Source organism: Nothobranchius furzeri, chromosome 13, assembly GCF_043380555.1.
Source record: "Nothobranchius furzeri strain GRZ-AD chromosome 13, NfurGRZ-RIMD1, whole genome shotgun sequence".
Lineage (NCBI taxonomy): Eukaryota > Metazoa > Chordata > Actinopteri > Cyprinodontiformes > Nothobranchiidae > Nothobranchius > Nothobranchius furzeri.
In genome coordinates, this window is record NC_091753.1 from 55,608,265 (window position 1) to 55,632,040 (window position 23,776).

The 23,776-nt window shown below is 42.2% G+C and overlaps 2 protein-coding genes and 2 long non-coding RNA genes across 5 annotated transcripts in view; 3 read left to right on the plus strand and 1 right to left on the minus strand.

The window, feature by feature from the left end:
• LOC139062542 (uncharacterized) overlaps positions 1-4,134 on the plus strand; it is a 6,607-nt gene extending 2,473 nt beyond the window's left edge. The window contains exon 3 of the long non-coding RNA XR_011516093.1: positions 4,045-4,134. This is a non-coding gene — a long non-coding RNA (uncharacterized lncRNA). The remainder of the gene's footprint in view (positions 1-4,044) is intronic.
• Positions 1-17,100, plus strand: part of atp1b3b (ATPase Na+/K+ transporting subunit beta 3b) — a 20,013-nt gene extending 2,913 nt beyond the window's left edge. The window contains exons 2-7 of the mRNA XM_015950896.3: positions 5,174-5,302; positions 5,410-5,508; positions 5,712-5,899; positions 9,986-10,036; positions 14,735-14,821; positions 15,237-17,100. Coding sequence (XP_015806382.1) covers positions 5,174-5,302; positions 5,410-5,508; positions 5,712-5,899; positions 9,986-10,036; positions 14,735-14,821; positions 15,237-15,404 — 722 coding nt within the window. The 3' untranslated portion in view covers positions 15,405-17,100. The remainder of the gene's footprint in view (positions 1-5,173; positions 5,303-5,409; positions 5,509-5,711; positions 5,900-9,985; positions 10,037-14,734; positions 14,822-15,236) is intronic.
• On the minus strand, positions 17,098-20,222 carry LOC139062540 (uncharacterized). The gene is made up of 3 exons (XR_011516090.1): positions 19,991-20,222; positions 19,846-19,911; positions 17,098-19,476 (listed from the first exon to the last, which is right to left on the minus strand). It is a non-coding gene; the product is annotated as an uncharacterized lncRNA (long non-coding RNA).
• Positions 20,222-23,776, plus strand: part of LOC107379929 (diacylglycerol kinase delta) — a 21,895-nt gene continuing 18,340 nt past the window's right edge. For both annotated transcript variants that reach the window (XM_015950894.3, XM_070543645.1), the window contains exon 1: positions 20,222-20,710. In XM_015950894.3, coding sequence (XP_015806380.1) covers positions 20,573-20,710 — 138 coding nt within the window. In that variant the 5' untranslated portion in view covers positions 20,222-20,572. The remainder of the gene's footprint in view (positions 20,711-23,776) is intronic.

Consider the following 23,776-nt stretch of genomic DNA (forward strand, 5'->3'; position numbering starts at 1 on the left):
GAAGCCCACTAAGAATCGTAATAAAAGCATTTAAAATAAATACCATACACAGTTGAGGAAACGTTGGTTTAAGTACCTGATATGAAGCGGTCGCTGCATAAGCGAAAACCTTTACTCTCGGGATCCCACAGTTTCATTTTAGCCCGGTCACTAGTGCGTTTTATTGCAATGATCCAACATTTGCGGTGTTCCAGATCTTGGGGAATCTTGTAGATGGCTCGTCCCTTATCTCGTCCGCGTCTGTTCTGGCATCCTGTGCCCAACAGAAATCTACCATATTTCCCGTTTGATTGAGTTTTCTGACAATAACAAATAGCCCAGTTGCGGGCTACTGCCTGTCAAGATGGCGCTTTTTCGATTTGAACAGTTGCATGCCGGGAGAAGTGATGTCAACTCCCGGAGCTCTATAGGAAGTCTAAGTCAATTCCGGACCACGGTCCCTGGAAGAACAAAAAAATGAACGCAAGTCAAAGGGGCTAAAAACGCTATTTTCTAATTCCGCTTGTTTTGTGCCATGGATTTCACATACGATGACCGTGAATTTTAAAGACACATTTTGATACCAAGAACGCATTTATTTTCGAATGGGGGAAAACACTATTTTAGGTTTTGTGTGAAAATAAGTCCAGGACTACAAATGCGCTTCACGAAAGTGACGTCATCGAACCAGACACGGAGAAAACTGGGAAAATGGCTGTAAGTTCAGCAAACTTCCCACAGGAGGAAAGAACCACCATAAATCTGGTCATGTGGTAAGTAGCAGCTACTCTAGGGGAGAGGAGATTATGTGGTGATGTCACATATGCAACATGCTGATTTTTGGTTTGTAGTCATGCTAATTATGAACAAGCTAATAAATCTCAAAGTACATAACTGGCATGGTTGAAACACCCATCATTACTTTTCATTTAAATTGCAGTACAACATGTGTGATCCAGGGCAAAAGACAAAGCGGGTTAGAAAATAGCGTTTTTAGCCCTGTTGACTTACATTCATTTTTTCGTTGTTCCGGGGACCCGTGAGCCGACCGGAGACTTAGGCTCCCTACAGTGAAGTAGGGGTTAGTCTCCTTACCTTCCAGTTGGCTTATGGATCCCCGGAAGAACGAAAAATGCAAGTGAACAGGGCTATAAAAACTATTTTCTAAACTACTTTGCTTTACGCCCTGAATCACATATTGTGACAAGGTGAGTATCCCAACTGATCATGGGCCCTGGCTACTTGGCCATAGGGATATCCTTTTGGCTGACTGGATGGCGCATGTGCCTCTCACCCGGGAATCTGGGAATCGAATCCTGCCTGGGACCTTGTTTCTCCACCATACCACAATATTTTGTACTTCAGTTTAAATGAAAAGCAGTTGTATGGGTTTCGACTATGTTATGTACTTAGAGATTTTTAGCTTGTAAAAATTCTTAATAAAAATGACTACAACTCAGATGTCACATGACGCCACCGCAGAATCTCTTACTCCCCAGCGTAGCTGCCACTTACCACATGGCCAGATTTAAAATGGTTTATTTGTATGTTTAATGCTCCTTCTGTTGTTTTGGAATAATTATTCAAAGCTCACTAAACTAACCTTCCCTTTTTCTCCATGTCTGGTTCAATGATGTCAGTGGTGAGACAAGCATTTGTAGTCCAATAAGTGTTTTCAAACAAAACCTAAAATAACTTTTGCCGCTGTTTAAAAATAAGCATCTGAAACCCATAGCACATATCAAACTGGATCAGAAAGTACCTTTTATCCTCTCATAGACTCCCATTCATTTCTGTTGGTGGTTGGGGACCCATGGTCTGGAAGTAGATGGGTGCGATTTAGGCTCCCTATTCACCAAGCTTTGTCTTGCAGAGCGCCATAAAATACGGTGCTTCTGGTAATTGAAGGCAACATTTTCCATCACACAGCAGTAGGGCTGGGCGATATGGCCTCAAATCTATATTGCGATATAATCTGAAGCATGTGCGGTAACGATATATATTGCGATATATTTTTTCCTCTGTTTATAAATGTCTAAATGATGCGCTTTTAAATATCCTCATGTGGCAAATATATGCCACTTGAGGCCTATAGGCCTCCTCCTCCACCCACTCCATGCTTGCAGTCACTCCATTCTGTTGTCCCAATGTCAGCAGGGTGCACATCTTAGTGACATCATGCGTTATCGCGATATCACTGTATTGCGATATAGCCAAAAACTCTATTACCCAATTTTATATCGTTTCTACCTTATATCGTTTATATTGCCCACCCCTACACAGCAGCTCTCCAGTTGCTCCAAATGGATTAAATCATGCCATACTTCAACAGAATATAACTTTTAACGTTATTACAGTTTTTCTCGATTGCTTTAACACATTTCTTGAAACACACACACACACACACACACACACACACACACACACACACACACACACACACACACACTACAAATTAGTCTTATATATTGGAGCAATAAATTCAAATTTATTTGCAAAACTGGCAAGTTTTGTTGCTTGTGGTTATTCCCCACAAAACATTTTCACATGATCAACACAAGCGATGCAACTGATGTATACACAGTGGTGCATTTTCACTCATGTACCATACAGTACAACATACACCACAAACAGTATTCCACCTCAGCAACCTGTCTTTGGTCTGGATCAGGCTAGAGAGTCTCATCCACATCACAGGTTATTCAGCCCTAGCCAGGCAGCGAGGGGGGGGTCTGATGATGGAGGCAATAGTGAAGCGACTCGTTGCAAAGCCTCCCTCATGGTCATACCATGGACAAGGACAAAGTCAACTAAAGTTGCTCAAATTTCACCTGCGAACACTTGTCTTCTTGCCTTTGCTCTTCCCCTATCTTGTCGCCATCTTTCTCAACCCCCTCCTCCTCGGCCTCCTCCTTGCTGATGTCCTAGACCCCCCCCCCCCTTCCACCTCCTTCACCCTGGTATCCAAGACATCCACCTCCTCTACCTCTTCCTTTGCATCTCTTTAGATCCATTGTGTCAAACCCAGAGTTCATTGAACGATCGTTCGTGAATTTTTTTTTTTTTTCGTGAACGTGAACCGAACTCGTTCATATTTTGTCTGACAAACGTGGCGCGCATGAATGGGTTTATGAACGTGTTCTTTTTCTGTTCTAGCTTGAGATCTCTACGGAGCTTTTCCGGAGCTAAAGCCTTGTTAAAACATCTTGTTAACCATAGAGTTTATAAAAAGTAGAACCCGTAAAGTGTGTATATATATATATATATATATATATATATATATATATATATATATATATATATATATATATACATATATATATATATATATATATGTATATGTATATATATATATATATATGTATAGGAGAAAAAAGAACCATGAACTAGTTTGTTTTTGTAACAGTGAACTTAGTTCAAATTTTTTAGAATTGTGAACTAAGAAACAAAGTAGTTCGTTTTAAAATGAATGAACTGAACTTTGAACTAGTTCGTTTTTTAAACAAACTTTCCCAACACTGTTCAAACCTGAATGAGCTGGCTTTGGCCCTTTTTATCTATCGACCAACAATTCTGATTGGTGTGCGTTAAATTGTGATGCCTAGTGTTTCCACTTGGTTAATTGAGCTCAGGCTGTGCCGACTTCAGTTAACATCATCGACTGCTAGTGCATCTAAATGACCACATGGTGTCAGCACTGAAAAATGTAGGGTTTGTGTGTAGAGTTTAGCAGTAACAGTTCAACAAATCAACCTCATGTGTTAAAGCAGGGAAATCGGTGTGCTTTTTGAAGAATAGCATTATGGTTTTGGAATTTGAGTTCAAAAGATTGGTTATAGTATTTCATCAATCGAGATCTCGTGGTCAACACATGCCTAATATGTCTCCTTTAGTTATTCGTTTGCCCAAAGCATGCACACCCCAACGTGCAATATTCCGTTCCACCAGTAGGTGACACTAATGTGACATGGAAAAAAACAAAATGTCCAGTTTTGAATATTAAAATCATCAAATGAGAACAAATAAACACATTTAACTTTTCTTTTTTTTCTCCTTAACATCAAGGGGGGTGGTGCCACAGTGCTCCCTATGGACAAGCCACCACTGGCAGACTGGATATTTATGCTGCTGTGACCCCCAGACTCTGGAACTCTCTCCTCCTGAGCCTGAGATCAGTGGACTCAGTGGTCTCCTTTAAAAAGCAGCTGAAGACTCACCTGTTCAAGCTGGCTTTTGCGTGACCTTCGTCTCCTTACTCTGCTCTTTCTACCTTTTCCGCCGATCCACCGATTTCCCTCTTTCCTATTCATTTTCTCTCTACCTTTCCTTACATTTTTTCATCAAATCTTTTTTCAATTAAAACATCTTTTTTATATTTACATTTTTTTGTTTTTGTGAAGCGCCTCGTGGTTTTTATCCTTTTCTTGATTTTATATCAAATATCTATAAATATATTGTTACTAGTTTAAATAGCCTTCCAGATATCAAATATAACACGATTACTATTCACAATGAAAATTTCAGTTCTTTCACTGACAAATGACGTGACACGAGTATTTGTGGTCTCCTACAGAGCAGCACGGAAAAAAAAAACTGCATTTCTTCTGGTCACTGAACGCCGCTTTTGCGTCACACAGCAGCGATCCCCTTCCCCTGAACAGATTTAACTGCTCATAACTTTGGAAGAATACATCCTCTTTAATGCCATTGATGCTCATGGACGACTTTTTGGTGCTGATCAGTGACATCACCCACTATCAAAGCGGCCACGAAATGCTGACGAAAAAATATATAAATAATAATAATAATAATAACAACCTAACCCTAACCCCTCCTACCCCATGCGTGAAGATGTTATAGAACTGGAGAACTCCTTCTGTGGAAAACTGCTGCATGGAGGTGTACAAATGAATGGTTTCACAAGTCCTTCCTTCCAACAGCAGTTAGACTTTTATTCAGTCACAATTGCGCCTAACAAGACCGGTAAAAGGTGTGGCTGTTCTATTCTATTCTATTCTATTCTATTCTATTCTATTCTAAACCTGATTTCATTAAAGGCTGAGTCATCTGACCATCTTATCTTTCCATCTCAGTGCTCCTTCCTTAAAGTTAACACTTCCCAAAGTGACTATATATGCTGAAGATGGAGCAGGGTTGAGGTTAGAAGAACTCAATCTGGGAATTTTTCTTCCAGGTCTCATCCTCCTCTTCTACCTCATTTTTTACGGCTTTTTGGCGGGGATGTTTTCTCTAACCATGTGGGTGATGCTGCAGACGCTTGATGAGAACGTTCCACAACATCAGGACCGACTGCCCAGTCCAGGTCACTTGACACTTGAACTTTTAACATTCAGTTCAACATTAATATTTTAACACTATGTTTATACTATTCGTGCACATTTATCTCTTCTACGTGTTTTTTTTTTCCAGGTTTGGTCATTCGTCCTCATGCCATTGAAATCTTCTACAACAGAACAAACCCATCACAATACGAGCAGTACATCGGAGAGCTGCACGATCTCCTGCAGCGTGAGTCACAAACGTCAACACAGACGTGTCATCGTGTCACTCGATGAAACAGATTTACTCAAGAAAAGAAACCGCAGAGCTCCTACGTTCCGACTGGTTCACCTTCTTTTTCAGAACAGGAAAAGGCTTTAATTAAACAATTGTGGTTTTACAATAAAAGCACAAGAGTCCAAATAAATCCACCTGTATTACACTTTTTTCAGATTATAACGACAGCATTCAAGATGGGAATGACTTGTGTCTGGTGGGCGAATACACTGAACAAGACAAAGAGCCTGTGAAGAAGGTTTGTCAGTTTAAACGGAGTATTCTGCGCCAGTGCTCCGGACTGCCGGATACCAGTTTTGGATATGCAGAGGGACAACCCTGCATCATCATCAAGATGAACCGGGTTAGTATATTATTTCACTTTCCATGTCTACTCAGAGATAAGAAATTATTTACAATATCAACTAGGGATGTCCCGATCAGGTTTTTTGCCCTCGAGTCCGAGTCATTTGATTTAGAGAATCTGCCGATACCGAGTCCCGATCCGATACTTTCGATACATTAAAAAAAAGAAAGAAAAGGAAGAAACAATTCCAGAACGTTCCTTATTTTGTATTTAATTACCTTTTATTTTAATTTTTAACAACAGATCACTTCGGTGAGGTAGCTTGAAGAATCAATAAATAACAAATTCTTCACTTTTGGACTTTATTGCGAATATAAAAGGTCTAATATAAAAACAGATAGAACTTCAACTTAAAATACCTGGCAGGGGTCTATTTTGCCTCGGCCCCCAAAATGCTTAGATACGCCCCTGGACATGGGACGGAGTTTTGAAGATGATCTGAATTGTATCAACTATATAAATACTACATGCTGATAAATTATTGCTTCATACAGGTACAAACGTGTAGTGGGATCAATCTATAGTACCTACATTTTATTCTTTTAAGAACTTTGTTTTGTTTTCTTGGTTTTTATTTTCCCCTCTTCCTGTCCTGTCTGTCTCTGATCTTCCTGTCCTGTCTGTCTCTGACCTTCCTGTCCTGTCTGTCTCTGACCTTCCTGTCCTGTCTGTCTCTGACCTTCCTGTCCCGTCTGTCTCTGATCTTCCTGTCCCGTCTGTCTCTGATCTTCCTGTCCTGTCTGTCTCTGATCTTCCTGTCCCGTCTGTCTCTGATCTTCCTGTCCTGTCTGTCTCTGATCTTCCTGTCCTGTCTGTCTCTGACCTTCCTGTTCCGTCTGTCTCTGATCTTCCTGTCCTGTCTGTCTCTGATCTTCCTGTCCCGTCTGTCTCTGATCTTCCTGTCCCGTCTGTCTCTGATCTTCCTGTCCCGTCTGTCTCTGACCTTCCTGTCCTGTCTGTCTCTGACCTTCCTGTTCCGTCTGTCTCTGACCTTCCTGTCCTGTCTGTCTCTGACCTTCCTGTTCCGTCTGCCTCTGATCTTCCTGTCCCGTCTGTCTCTGACCTTCCTGTCCTGTCTGTCTCTGATCTTCCTGTCCTGTCTGTCTCTGATCTTCCTGTCCCGTCTGTCTCTGATCTTCCTGTCCCGTCTGTCTCTGATCTTCCTGTCCTGTCTGCCTCTGATCTTCCTGCATCTCCCAGTCCTCCAGAAAAACTCCTGCCTGCTTCCTTCTTTTTCACCTCACAAGTAACTTTTAACCAGCAGATCAAATTCATCTATTGACCGCAAAAAAAGCGGAGTGTGCGCCGCGCTGCTCGGCTGCGCCAGTGATGAGCGCTGCAGCGCGAGCGCGTCCACACGTCATGCTCAAACACAGACAGAACTTACCAGAGAGAAAATGAGCGGACACGAACGACTGTGTGTTAATTATATATTTTTGGTGACGCCAGTTAGAAACTTAGAACATGTTACTGCGGCCGTGTGCAGAACGCAGCTGCAGTTCATGAATGATCAGCAGTCTGCCTGCTGCTCTCTGCATCTCCGCTCAGAAGAATCCCCGCTACGCTGAGTCCATATAAATAATATAATAAAGGTAGAAACTGGATCTCTCTTGTGCTCCTTCTGGGTGTGCAAGTTAAGGACATCAGGGGAGCCTGACAACCTTTAAGGAGAACCAAGTTGCTCTCCTGTAATTTGAACCCAATATCCAACTCCGGATCGGGGCTTGGATCGGGAAGTAAAGCCCGAGTCCCGATCAGTCTGAAACCACGTGATCGGGGCCGATTTCAGATCATGTGATCGGATCGGGACATCCCTAATAACAACAAATGTCAATGTTCACAGAGATCTTCTAAGAGGACATTCAGGTCCAAATTCACCTATGGGCTGTTTGTCTTTTGCAACCACAGTTTAGCGTTCAGTGTCAAATTAAGAGATCCCATTCTGGTGCTAGCTAAGCAGTGCTGGTCAGGGGTGGACTGAGACCAAAATTCGGCCCTGGCACTTTTACGAATCGTCGGCCCTCCCCATTGGGAGAGCGTTGGGGGTGGGGGATGTTGCCGCCCGCGGACTCGGCTCTAGGCCGAATGTGACATCTAATATGGACTGGGACTGTGAAATTACAAGCAGGGCCAGACCGCTGCGACCGGGAGCCCTGGCCTCCTAGATCAGCTCATTCTCCATGGGTGGAGATCAGCGGGATATTGGCTACATGCTAACGCGGTATTGTGATTATTAGTCGACGAATAATTTGTAAGCTTTTACTTACTTTTTGGATTCTTCAATAAAATTCGTAAATATGGAAATATTTACCGATTTTATTACGTAATTAGGATATCCGGAGATATGCCTCGGGGCACCACCCTTTTTAACAAGGGAAAATGAATCCAAACCTCTTATCAATCTTGTCTAAACGTTCCGTGAAATCTTAACGAGCTGCAGTTAATTTCATATCACACAAACAAATTCACTTGAAACAAAACTGAATTGGCAATACATTTATTAACTAATATATTCACTTCAGCAGCCAGGCCTCCCGCGTGCTGTCGGGAGCCGTAGCAAACGAGTGCGTCTTTCAACGCCAGTTGAACTGAACAAAAGACGATACGTTTCGTTTTTCGCTGGGATTTATAGCTTTTCAGCTGTCTGGCGGGCTGGACTCTGTGTGGTTCCAGCACATGCGCAGAACTTGTTTTCTGGGGTTCGGCTTCGCTTTGATGACGTCATCACGTTCCTTCCGGGTGCAAAGAACCATGGGAAATGAAGTTGTTGCTGGCGCTGATTTTTAAAATGCTTTTTCAGAGCGCAGATGACACAGTCGTTTGGAGAAATTACTGCATAGTAATTTTCTCATGAGGGTAGACCCTCAACAGCGGTAAAACAACTTCTACGTCATCGCTCTACTGCATTTTTCTAGCTAAAAACGACTGGAAAAACGGTTATCTTCAGTTTTTCATGTAGCTAATGTTCTGCAGATCACCAACTGTGGAGTAGTGTCGGCCCAAGCAGGGCAAGCAGTCCACTTGGCTAGGTGGCCCACCGGGACAGTGCCAGAATGCCAGATAGGCCAGTCCACCCCTGGCGCTGGTACACTCTGCCCTCATTTAAATGAAACTTTATCCAGGATACAGAAAAAAGCTAACTGCTGCTGAAGGATGGCGGTTATTGCTCAGCTTGGCTCCAGAGGAATAAAAACAAAGACCCAGGTTAGAAATTTTGGTGTCATAATTAATTCCGACCTGAGCTTCACTGGTCACATTAAGGCTCTAACTAGATCAACGTTTTATCATCTGCATCAAACAGCACGACTCAGAGGTCTCATGTCCAGACAGAACCTAGAGAAACTCATTCATGCGTTCATCTCCAGCAGGCTGGAGTGGTCTTTTGTTTGGTCTTCCCAAAAAGCTGTGAAGAAACTGCAGCTTATGCAGAATGCTGCTGCTAGGGTCTTAACAAGAACCAAGAGAGCCGAGCACATCACTCCTGTTCTTAAATCTCTACACTGGTTACCAGTAAACTACAGAATCCATTTCAAAGTGCTTCTACTATTAATCCCTCAATGGCATGGGGCCAGAATACATGCCAGATCTCCTTCCTGTACTCATGCCCAGCAGGGCTCTGAGATCTTTAGGAAACAGTCAGCTGGTAGAACCCCGGGTCAGAACCAAACAGGGTGAAGCTGCTTTTAGCTACTATGTTGCTCACAGATGGAATCAGCTTCCTCGTGACCTCAAATGTTTAAATCAGAATTGAAAACTCATGTTTTCATCAGCCGTCGAATGACTGTTTCTTGTACTGCACCGCCTGCACTGTAACTGCTCACCCTTTAACTTTGTCTTTTTTTTCTCTAATTCTTAAATGTGAAATTAATTTGTGTGTACTTTAATTGTGATGTCACATTGATTTTAATGTTTATGCTATTCTTGCTAATGCAAAGCACATTGAATTGCCTCTGTGTGTGAAATGTACATATAAATAAAGCTGCCTTGCCTAATGGCTTGAACCCAAGAAATTGAACAGGCCATGCTTTCTTTGGACTGGAGCTGTGTGTATGTTTACATCTTGTTGGATGTGTTTGTCCGCAGGTCATTGGTCTGAAACCAAAAGGAGACCCCTACATCAACTGTACTGCCAAGGTGAGTCCAAATACTGCCTTTCCTATCAGGCAATACATGACCGCCAGATCTGTGATTACTTATCAACTCACAGGATGGCTGTGGTGGCTTTAGTCCTGAGGCAAGGCACTGACAGGATACATCCAATTCCTCCCTCAACCTAATCATGCCCGCCAGCACACATTAAATTGGGACCAGCTGGGCATGAAAAAAACAATTTAGACCCATGAAGTAAAAAAGACCCTTCTCTTCAGTTAACTAACTGATCTTCTTCGTTTACAGCATTTTCACCACACCTGCCTAAAAGTTTTGCACAGTACTGTATAAAATTTTCTCAAGCGATATGTGTCTGTTCAAAAATGGATGCAGGGTGATGTATTTGTGCAGGTGATATTTAGACATTTTGCATGGAGTGATTCACCAATCAAAACCCTTCTCACTCAGTTTCCAGCAGCAGGCCACGAGGGTTCCTCATGCTTGAGATCTTTGTTTTTTGAATTTCATTGGCTATTTTAAACATCAAACAACAGCAGAAGCTCAGGAGGTAAAGCAGGTTGTCCAGGAATCTGAATGTCGTAGGCTCGATCACGGCTCTCACCACAGAACACTGCTGTTAAGTCCTTGGGCAAGGCACTTAACTCACATAGACCGTGGCACAACCAGAAGGTTATCAGCAGCATAGGTTGTAAAGCAAGCATAAGCACCTTAGCTTCAATGCAGTACCTAACTGGAAACCACCGCAGGGCGTTTAAATACTCTCCCATCTTTATCACCCATGAAATAAACCTCACTACATCATCTATCATCTATCTTTGTATCCATCCATACATCCATCCCATCTATGTATCCATCCATCCATCATATCTATGTATCCATCCAACATATCTATGTATCCATCCAACATATCTATGTATCCATCCATACATCCATCCCATCTATGTATCCATCCATACATCCATCCCATCTATGTATCCATCCATCCATCATATCTATGTATCCATCCAACATATCTATGTATCCATCCATACCTCCATCCATCCAACATATCTATCCATCTATGTATCCATCCATACATCCATCCCATCTATGTATCCATCCATCCATCATATCTATGTATCCATCCAACATATCTATGTATCCATCCATACCTCCATCCATCCAACATATCTATCCATCTATGTATCCATCCATACATCCCATGTATCCATCCATCCATCCATCCATCCAACATATCCATCTCTGTATCCATCCATACATCCAACATATCCATCTCTGTATCCATCCATCCATCCAACATATCTATCTATGTATCCATCCATACATCCAACATATTCATCTCTGTATCCATCCATACATCCATCCCATCTATGTATCCATCCATCCATCATATCTATGTATCCATCCAACATATCTATGTATCCATCCATACCTCCATCCATCCAACATATCTATCCATCTATGTATCCATCCATACATCCATCCCATCTATGTATCCATCCATCCATCATATCTATGTATCCATCCAACATATCTATGTATCCATCCATACCTCCATCCATCCAACATATCTATCCATCTATGTATCCATCCATACATCCCATGTATCCATCCATCCATCCATCCATCCAACATATCCATCTCTGTATCCATCCATACATCCAACATATCCATCTCTGTATCCATCCATCCATCCAACATATCTATCTATGTATCCATCCATACATCCAACATATCCATCTCTGTATCCATCCATACATCCATCCCATCTATGTATCCATCCATCCATCATATCTATGTATCCATCCAACATATCTATGTATCCATCCATACCTCCATCCATCCAACATATCCATCCCATCTATGTATCCATCCATACATCCATCCCATCTATGTATCCATCCATCCATCATATCTATGTATCCATCCAACATATCTATGTATCCATCCATACCTCCATCCATCCAACATATCTATCCATCTATGTATCCATCCATACATCCCATGTATCCATCCATCCATCCATCCAACATATCCATCTCTGTATCCATCCATCCATCCAACATATCCATCTCTGTATCCATCCATCCATCCATCCAACATATCTATCTATGTATCCATCCATACATCCCATGTATATATCCATCCATCCATCCATTCATCCAACATATCTATATATCCATCCATACATCCCATGTATATATTGCTTTTATTTTTGATTTACTCACTATATTTGTACTTCTACTGTACCATGTTCAGCGCCTTGGGCTTCCTGACAGGGTTGCGGAAGGCGCTTTATAAATAAAGCTTTGATTGATTGATTGATTGATTGATATCCAGGGTATATACAGCAATCCTTAAGTAAAATGTACTACTTTTTAATACTTTTTTTACTACCTTCAGAATTTTTTTAAAACCATCACAACACTAAATTGCAAGTGTTAATCAGCGACCTATTTACACATATTTTAACATATATAACATACAAAAAGAATAGACTTAGAGACTCACTGATGTTGACAACGTATTTATTTTACTTAGAAAATAAGCCAGGCACTTCTGTTCAGCGGTTCAGACAGTTGACCACGAGGCCTGAAATGATGCAGAACGACCACTGAATATGACGTCATCATTATGTGACCGGATATGCTAAAGTAGGGCTGCTCGATTATGGCATAAACAATAATCACGATTATTATGACTGAAATTGAGATCGATTATTTAAGACGATTTTTCAATTCATGTAGATTTTTTTATTTAGTCATAAAATTGCTCAGGGCACAATCAGGACAAAAATAAATAGGAAACAAGATGATCACTAAAATAACTCCTGATTCCCAGTATAAAAAGACCATTATACTTATAGGTCATAGTTTATGATCCAAGGGCTATAGACCTTGGTTTACTAGTACAGACCCAAATACCAATATCTTGCAAATACTGACAGCAAGAATTATATCCATCCAACATATCTATCCATCTATGTGTAGCGTGGATAATCTACATACTAGAATCAACACTGTTTGCTATCAGTTGTTAGATCCTGAGAATGATCAAGCAAATTAGCACATGAAGCTTATATCATGTATAAATATCCAGGATACTTATATAATCGATAGAAGTTCATACACCAACTTGCTTGGTCTATAATTAATCCAAAGATTAATGTTTAATTTAAGATAAATTTAATAGCAAAAGTTTATTTATTTGAATCAGAAGTTAGGAACCTTTGCTTTTTCAATAAGCAGAAATACACACCATTCTGTGTTTCATTTCAAAGATGAGGCAGAGTTTAAAAATTAAGAATTTATTACTAACAATTTTAAACTTGACAATTTGAAACGACAATTCAGAAATGACAATTTAAATGACAATTAAAAATGACAATTTACCAGCTTTGATATTAAACTTGGTATCAAAAGCTTTTCCTGTGTCTGGATGGAAAGCTAAAATGAAATGAGAGCTTGGATGCGTGAATGGATTCTCAGAAGGTTTCTGTCAGAGAGACGAACTCGTTCTGGGTGAATGCTTGTTTTGCAGCTAACATGGTGGTTACTTAGAGAAACAGCATCAAACACAATCTGTGTGCTACCTCACCCAGCAAGACGACCCTCTGTGTGGATCCGGAGGTCAAGGAGGATGTTGTCAGCCTCAGGGTACTCGGTCTGGTAGAGAAGACGCAAGTAGAACCGATCCTCTGGTCCAGAGACGTCGCAGGGTACACAGTGTCGAACGTTTGGCTTAACCCTGAAGGAGTTTTGCGTCTTACTTCTCAAAATCAATAACTCTGAAGGAGTTTTGCGTCAGCTGGTTACAGGTGCGTTCATTCGAAGCTATTCTATCGGCGTGACAGAACAGTAGGTAGAGGTTCTCTCTCAGCCAGAAAGCTTTGGTCATGAGTCAAAGACGTGATGGCACATTACTTTTACCCTGTGGTACCCTCTGTGTGAGGCTGGTTACGTGCGAGGTGACCTTCTGGTTTACTGAACACACATTACTGATTATCATGAATAATAATTATTATTAACCCAAAGAATAATAATTCATTTCAGTAATTAAAATACATTTATACTGAACCAAGAGATCATTTATGATGATTATAATAAACAGTAATAAAGTCAAAGAGTTTATTAAAATTATTCTTTAAATTATTATTGTGATCTTGAAGTGTCCTTCAGTCTGGGACGGAACAGCAGCAGATAAAGATGATATTCAGCAGCCATCATGACTTCTCGCTTGTTTAATCTGTGGGGCAAAGTTACAGTCGACCCAGCTGGGGAAATGTGACCTTTGTCACAAATTAGAGGACCTTTGTGGCGCTACATATGTATCCATCCATCCATCCATCCATCCAACATATCTATCCATCAAATTTTTTACCATTCATCCATTCAACACCCATCCATCCATTCATCAATTCATCCAATATTTAACCGCCCATCTATGTATCTATCCATCCACCTATCCATGCAACATCCATCCATCCTTACATTTATCTATCCATCCAATAGTTAAACATCCATCCATCCATCCATCCAACATATCTATCCATCTATGTATCCATCCATCCATCCAACAGCCATCCATCCTTACATTTATCTATCCATCCAATAGTTAAACATCCATCCATCAGTAAAACAGTATATGTCGGTCTATAACTACATGCGTTAATAACATATGGTCTACATGAATTAACTGCATTGCTGTTTCTTTTCCCACTAGAGAAACACTCCATTGCCGATGCTTTATTTCCCACCTGAGGGTCGCTTGGATAAGATGTTTTTCCCGTACTATGGCAAAAAAGCTCATGTAAGTAAATATTTGACTATTTAAATAGGCAGCTGCAACACTGCCGAGCCACCAGAAGAGGGCTGTTCCCAGTCTAGTGTTCTTCCATCTTTCAGTCTCTATGGTACTAAAAGAGGACCACTGAAGTGTTAATTTTGGAGATGAATCATTGTTGTCCTGTGATGAAGTCTGAGTGTTTGAGATGAAGCTTCTGCGGATTATAAATAATCAAACGTATCAATTATTAATTACCTAATTTTTCTTTTAGTTTGGGCAGTAAGAGCCTTGAAAGAGAAAGTCAAAGCAGAATATCTAAGAACTAAGATACAGAAAGAGAAGATGGAGAAGATTTAGAAGTATTTGTTTCATGTGAAATAAGTCAGAAGATGTGTCTTCGTGTCTGATCAGAGCCGGAACCCGCTGGTTTGTCTTACAGTCTGAATACGTGCAGCCACTCGTAGCTGTCAAGCTGCTGCTAACTAAAGAAGACTTGGACGTGGAGCAGACGGTGGAGTGTAAAGTTGAGGGATCGGACCTACGCAACAGTGACGATCGGGACAAGTATCTGGGTCGTGTCACTTTCCGTGTCAAAGTGTCTCAGTAACCCGAGGAACCAGCTGCCATGGACATCAAGATTTAGCACAGGAAAAAGCTCTAATTCAGGAACCCTTTTACCCAGACCTGATCTGCTTCTGCACGCCTGAATATGGTTGTTCCTATTTGAAAACTGACATCAGAACAAATGCCGTCTACCTTTACACTGCCAGAACCATAATGGCTGCCTCGATCAACAGTTTACCTGCAGCTATGTCACCCGTTTAGTTCTGCTCATCAGAGAAAAGCATGAACTCAGAGTGAGCGGAGCCGGTTCAGACTCTCGGAACAGATCAGGTCTGCTGTGGAGGCCCGTGAGCCTGGAGCACATTGATGTGTTGACTCTTTGTGTGTAAGTGATATAATAAAATGTGATGCCATACCCTAAGAACCAGGACAGCACAGCAGAAGTCACACTTCACGTTTCATGGCCCATCTAGATGTTCTATAATCAGATGAATCGGTTTCCACACAGCGAAAGGTCTTACCCCGGCTTTCCACAGCAGCCGTCAGCAGCACGTTACTGCAGCAGCACGTCATAGCTGCTGATAGGAACCACTGTGGTCAACAGAACCTTTTCCACTGGAGCCGTCAGCAGCGCGAGTCGGCCGCGTCTCAGGAGCAGCATGTCGCAGCCTTTACGCGCCGGTTCTATTTTCTACGCGCGACGCCTCTGAAACGGGTCAAGTTCGACATTTTTGGGGAAGGAAAGACAGGAAATGGGACGCGGAAATGGAGAGAAGCTTCCCGAGATTTTCAGAATAAAGAACGTACTGCCTTCCGGTTGCTTTACTTTTAAAAAACGTTACTAACTGTGCGTCCCCGTGAGAAGTTATCACCTAGCTAGCGGTCTCCTTTGTTTTTCAGGTCCGTATTGGCGATTATAAAACGGACAGAACATAAAACACAAACCATGTTGTAATTTTCTCCTGCTTGTTGTTGTGTTTACTGACGAAGTCACTCGTGTGACTTCGTGCTCGGTCGGTGACAGCTGCTCCCCTGCTGCTTCGCGTCCCGTGGGAAGGGCCAAGCAGCAGCTTACGCGAGCAAGACGTGCTGCTGCAGTAACGTGCTGCTGACGGCTCCCGTGGAAACCCGGGGTTACAGACACGAAGACCATCTGATCCCAAACAGCAGACGCCATGGGAGGGGTGGGGGGTGGGGGGGGGGGGGCTTGACATTGTGTTCTTGGGTTTTAAAGGAATAACAGCCCAAACGACTATTTCTGCAGTTCGGTTCCCTGCATGTCGTCTCCGTTTATTACTGACTGTAAAAACAAACAAAAATCAAGAAATGTGAAGTGACTTCCGCTGTGCTGCCCGTCCCTAATCGTGAAAAACTATGGAATGAAAGATGAAATTTTTATCTTAACTCAGTCGTTATTTTGGCAGAATTTAGTTAGATTTTAGTCTAATTTATGAGATCTTATTCATCAGGTGTAATTTCTGTTTATTAACTTGTACAGTTTTTAAAATGTGAACTAAGTGTGATTGTAACAAGTTTTGTGTGGCCATTGAACATGATGGAATTAGCATTACGACACCACTGCTGTTTAAATGTGCTGTGAAATATTTGGTTCTATTCAGAATAACAGAGAAATTACTAGTGAGAACATAAATATCTGCAGAAGACGAGAAAAACAACCAACCAAGTCTGCTGAAATGAAATGATCTGCGATGTAGTCAATAAAATCTGGTTTCTTCAAACGGCGTGGCAGGATGTGAGTTTTATTTGTAAATAACCAGGAAACGTGTTGATTTACTGAAAGTGGGAACACCTTTATGCAGTCAAACCTGTAAAGCATACAAAGCCCATCGGTCACAGACGGACAGATCACCATCAGCAATTATCAACACAACACATTAAGAATCCTGGTTCTGGTCTATAGGGCCTTACATGGACAAGCACCATCTTACATTGGTGACCTTCTTAGTCCCTACACCCCCAGCAGGTCCCTGAGGTCCAGTGACCAAAGCCTACTGGTTGTGCAGCACCAGCCTGAGGCTAAAGGTCAAAGGTGACAGATCATTTGCTGCTGTGGCCCCCAGACTCTGGACCTCTCTCCCCCTGAGCCTGAGATCAGTGGACTCAGTGGTCTCCTTTAAAAAGCAGCTGAAGACTCACTTGTTCAAGGCCCTGTCCACACGTAGCCGGGGATCCGCCAAAACGTAGATATTTTTCTACGTTTTCGCCTGTCATCCACACAAAAACTGAGTTTTTTCACACGAAAACGGATCTTTTTAAAAACTCCGGCCAAAGTGAAGATCTGCGTTTTCTCCGTTTTGGGTGTCTGCATGTGGACGGACAAAACCGGAGTTTTAAGGTCCGCAACGTCACTTTCCGCGACAAGAAAATGCTGACATCACGTGTGCGACCTGTGTTTACGCTAGCCGACAGCATGGATGCCCTCAGAGCTGCGCTCACTTTATCAATGGTCCAAGCGCTCTTTGCTTGTTTGTTTTTGCAAGCAGAATTACTGCTCCTTGTGGAAGACCACAGACGAAGGACGAGGTTAAGAACGGGGGAAGTACTGCCGCCTACAGGTCTGGCATGTCCTTAACAACGTATTTATCCGGGTAAGTGGACAGTTTTTTTTTAAACGAGGTGGTGTGGATGCAAGTTTTTGGAGGGGCGGATATTCGTTTAAAAAAAAAATGGCTACGTGTGGACTAGGCCCAAGCTGGCTTTTGTATGACCTTCATCACCACTCTCTCCCTCTCTCTCTCCACTGCTATCCTCACCTATTCCACCTTCCTCAGGATCCTGATTTCCCTCTTTCCTGTTTACTCTCTCTCTTTCTTAACATTTTTTAATCATAATTGTCTATTTTTGATCATTTTAAATATATTTTTAAACATTTTCTCAATTATTTTTTTATATTTTTACATTGTTTGTTTTTGTGAAGCGCCTCGTGATTTTTATCTTGAGAGGCGCTACAGAAATGATACTTTCTTCTTCTTCTTCTTCTTCACAACACATTAACATGTTTTTGCTTTGTCAGCCATTAAACACAGGCCATTGTGAGGATTACCTAGAATATGTGACTGCAGCGATAACTTTTAATCAGCAGACGGGGAATTTTAGCAGATTTAACATGAAGTATTTAACTGTAAAATCTGAACAGTGAAGACCCAATTCCATGTTGTCGTTCTTTTTTTAAAACACAGAAACGGTTTTGTTACCTGTTATTGACGCTGACGGCTGCCGGCTTCTTCAGGCTGACGCTGATGGTGGCACATCACTTCCTTCTCCGTTTATCTGACATCTATAAGATGTTCAAAGTGAAGACCCAAGCTTCCAACATCTTTTTTGAGATTTCAAATGAGAAACCGAAGAATTAACAGATCTCTGACCTTTACGCTTTTGCTTCTGTAACCCATGGCTCCCTGAAAAAACTGAGTATCTGTATTCAAATCTATCAGCGCGGAATACTTCTTCAGGGTTAAAGGGTTTGTGGGAGCCACAGGATCAAATGCGTCTTATTTCCTAAAGTTTCTTGCCCCCCCCCCCAACTCTCTTGCTGGGTTCTTAGCAGTAGTAGCTCATTATCTGAGCGTTGAAACCTCCAACCCATAAACCACACACACAACAATCAATTCAATAAACTGAATATATTGAAATATTTAACAGTTTATAAAAATTAATCACAGAGAAAATAAACGCTAAATTCCCTCTCCTAGAGGGTTCTTAGAGGAATGATAAAATCGAACAATCAATAAATAGATAAATAAATAAATAAAATCAATTGTCCTTTAACAATGTATTCAGGACTATGTCCCAGTTCTCTTGCTTTTGGGCAAATGGATAATTCAGTCCATTAAAATGTTGAAAAGTTGCCAAAAAAAAGTGTCCAAAACCCCCACTCAGGAAGGCGGGAAAATCCTTTGTCCTTTGAATAGTTGAGAGGTCTTAAATGATCCTACCACATCTTTGATGAAACAGGATATGATGAAAATGTCCTGCCATGGATGTGGCCCCCATGAGTATTAATCCCCTCCAGTGGGTCAAAGCAGTGCATCGGAGTCCTTAGATGTGTTGGCTTTCCGGGCAGGAAAAGGTGATTTAAACCTCAATCAACAAGCCTGCATGAAACATATGCAACAAAATTATAATAATGTCACTCTTTTTTTCTACTACCTTCCAAGCCCCAAAATAACTATACTTGGAAAAGTAGATTTCATTAACAAAAGAAATATAAAAGCAAAACAAATCACCTTATCGTCACAGGAAATTTGTGTACAATTCATTTTCTCAACAGTTTTAACACATCTACTCACAGAAACTGAGCTAACAGCTAGCCGGGTGGCTTAAAAATGCGGCTACACGAGACATACGGTACATAATGTATTATTTCACAGAACATAGCTTACATCAACGTTTTTTAACGTTGTTACACACATATATATATATATATATATACATTTAGTTCACGAAACATTAGATTAACTCACCAAAGGGTTTCATCAAAAAACAAATCGAGGTCTGCTTCTAACGGCTCCTCCTTCATAGCGAACACACTATATAATCATAAAACTTTTGTTTCAATAAAAACTCCTCACAAATAATCTTAAACCCTTCTCAAGTGATGGACCTTACATTCCTAGAAGTTTCCAGTCATCTGTTACTTCGCTGACGACAGTTAGTTTAACCTCTGCTCACCTGTTCAGCCTACCTACGGACAAAAACGTTCTCCGGTGTGGGGAGGAGGGCTGCTCAGCTCGGCTGCATGCTGCGTTCAAGTAACCCTCGTAATTTTTTATACTACCGAAAAACGGTTCCTAACAATAGGGAATTTTTTAAAGGAATTTAGGCTCAATAACTCCGGAAGATAACCTGGGTTACACTTTCTTACTTTAACTCTTTTCATCAAGTTCTTTGTTCACTTCTGTTACATGATGCTTCTTAAGGACTCCACAAGGACCCAGCACCTGTGGGACGAAAGTAAAATGTTCCTCGATCTCATAGGAATTGGAAGTGTTGGAATTGGGCTGAGTGAATCCAGTTTGACCGTGACCAGCTTGAACAGGACTTCAACAATTAATTTTTAAGGGTTGCTGTAAATTCATCATTCCGCCAGAAGAGGGTAGTGTTTTCATCTTACCGCCTGTGCTGCGCTGCACTCGCACCGCCACTTGGGGGCGCTGCCTCCTCGGCTCCTTCCAGGGGCTTGATGACAGGATGGCGGAGGCAGGGGGACCGGATTCCACCGCGGCCCGGTGCTTGGACGAGTCATCGGACAGTGAGCCAGAGCAGGAGCCCGGATCTCCGCAGAAATTAATTCGGAAAGTGTCTACGTCCGGTCAGATTCGCAGCAAGGTACGAGGGGTGAGAAGTTGGGGGTTTGTCCCGGACCTTCAGTGGTCATTTATCGGACTGGGCCACAATAAGCCCCCGGCTGCTCCGCTCTGTCCAAAAAAAAAAAAAAAAAAGCTCAGGCTTGTTCATTTTCTGTCTGATGTCGGGATGTTTTTAAAGTGCGAGTATTGGCTTTCTGGTTTGGTAGAGTTAGGTGGTTACAGCTAGCTCTCCCTGAGTTATTTACCCTCATCTTCCCTCATCAGCTGCCCACCGGAGGGGCTTCAAAGAGTTTAAACCGGAAAGCAAAAGCCAAAATACGAGCTGCTTGTTAGTTTTGAAGATGCCGAATTGAAGACAGGAATTATTTTCATTTACTTTCGCTTTAATTAATGTTTTAGTCAAGCGGGTGGCTTTTGTAGGCTAAAATTAGTTTAAAGCTGACGTGTTTCAAATATAACTTGGACCGAATGATTCTACGTTCCGGAGCTCGGTTTATTTCGGTTAAAATGCGCACAATAACCTGGCTAACGCTGCCGGTAAAGATACAAACGGGAACCAAATGAACGAATGTTCCGTTGTAGGTCATGTTCAAGTCAAATGCGAGTTTTTTTCTGATGCTGTTGTTTAAATAAGCGGCTAGCTGCGTAATGCTAACAGACGTTAAGGGATTAAAATGGGCCGCAGAACCGGAAACGAGCTCCCCGAACACTCTACAAGTGTATCAACTTCAAACCAGCCGCCCCGTTCATTGGGATCGATTCTCCGGATTCGGCACCGGTCCCGGACTAGAGACGGAATGGGAGACCCGGAACCCATCTTTCTGTCTCCCGTTATTTTTGGAGATATAACGGACTTTCTGCGGCTTGTTTGTCCGCGACATTAGCTCTTTGTTCGGGTTCATCAATGTTAATGCACTGGTTATAATAATAATAATAATAATAACAATAACAATAATTTTTGTTGTTGTTATTATTGATAACATTGTTATTATTTTTTATATTATTGTTATTAGTAATTAAATCAAACATTTATGTGCATCAAAACCAAAATATTTCTATAAAAGTTGAATCAACTGGTGTGCTGATTGTTTTTGTATTTTTAGAAGACACAAATGTTCTAAAACAAACATCCAGAGTCATTATTTCTGATATCTTTTAAGATAATTCATATGAGGCTTCATAATTCAATTCATAACTCATTCATCAGCTGATCAGCTGTTACTCCTGTAACTGAGAGACACAAACACCTCACACAGCTCTCCTGTCTGTCCTATGGTCCCTGAAGGCAGCAGAGACAAGATTTCCATCTGCTCTCAGAGGCAAAAATGGACAGGGTGTAGTCCTCGGGAGACATTTGTCCCAGCTAGAAGACATCAGGTCAGATTCTGGAGGGATGAAGAAGAAGAAGAAGAAATTTTTATATAGCCCCTCTAGATAAAAATCACAAGGTATTTAAATGAAAACAGGAGCAGATTTCAGAGCAGGCTCAGCTGCAGAAGCTGGTGCGAGGGCCAGCAGCACTTCCAGACGTAGGGTCATGGTAACCAGTGCAGGCATATTGCATATCCACTTAACCACTTAAAGGCTTGTCCAAATGACGGAAACGTTTCCCACCTTGACATGACCTAATTCCAACACTAAGCAGCTGAATGAAAACGACAACACTGGCTTCTGTAGATTAAGATTCTGTTCACTTCCTGTTTCTTGGTGGCAGCCTCTGTGGACTCTAAGCATTCCTGTGATGCCGTTATTGTAAAGACTGGCTCTGAGGACAACACAGAATGATTTTCATGGTTTTATTAAAAGTCTGGTGGAAAGGCTGGAACTTACAGCGAAGGGCTCAAGAGCTTCTCTGTACATCTGTTTACTTCTCAAGACCATCCATCCATCTATTCTCTTCCGCTTATCCAGAGTCAGGTCACGGGGAAATAGCCTAAGTTCAGGGGCCCAGACTTCCCTCTCCCCAGCCTCTTGGGCCAGCTCTTCCGGGGTGATCCCAAGGCGTTCCTTGGCCAGGTGAGAGACAGTCCTTCCAACATGTCCTTGGTCTTCCTTTAGGTCACTTGTCGGTTGGACATGCCCAGGAAACCTCACCATGTTGGCGTCCAGGAGGCATCCTAATCAGATTCCCGAACCACCTCAACTGGCTCCTCTCGATGTGGAGGAGCAGCAAATCTACTCCGAGCCCCTCCCGGATTACCGCGCTTCTCTCCCTATCTCCAAGGGAGAGTCCAGACACCCTGCGGAGAAAACTAATTTCAGCCACTTGTAACCACGATTTTGTTCTTTCGGTCACTACCCAAAGCTCGTGACCATAGGCGAGGGTAGGAACGTAGATCGACCGGTAAATCGAGAGCTTCGCCTTCCCGCTCAGCTCTCTCTACACCACGACAGGCCGGTACAACGCCCGCATCACTGCAGACGCAGCACCAATCTTAAACTCCTCCACTTGAGGCAGGACCTCATCCCTGACCTGGAGAAGGCATTCTACCCTTTTCTGACTTCTTCTGAAGACCGGTGCTTTGGAAATTCAGCAGAAATCTAATGTGCAGTAATCCAAAAGGAAGAATTGAAGCATGGGTCAGGAGCAGAAAGGCAGGAGACACTTCCAAATTCCCAGTTCACAGATCAGAGGCAGGCAACGTGCCCAGGTGGGGTAAGAAATGTGAAAGTTCTGAAACATCTGATCCAGATTCAGGCTCGGTTTCTGCAGTTAATGTATAAAATCATCAGATAGGTTCAAAATAAATCTGTAATTAGATCAGTTGTCCTTAAATAAATATATGGATTAGGGCGTTAAGTGAGGAGTTAAGTGCTTGCCCCAAAATCAGAAGGTTGCAGGTTCGAGCCCCGCTCAGTCTGTCGCTGTCGTTGTGTCCTTGGGCAAGACGCTTAACCCACGTTGCCTGCTGGTGGAGGTCGGAGGGACCAGCGACGCCTGTGTACGGCAGCCTCGCCTCTGTCAGAACGCCCCAGGGCAGCTGTGGTAGAGCCCTGCACGGGCCTAAAATCTGAGCCTGTGTCCGGCCCGGCCCGGCCCGAGGGGGTGGAGCCCCAGCCCGACCCGAGCCCGACTTTTTTTTTA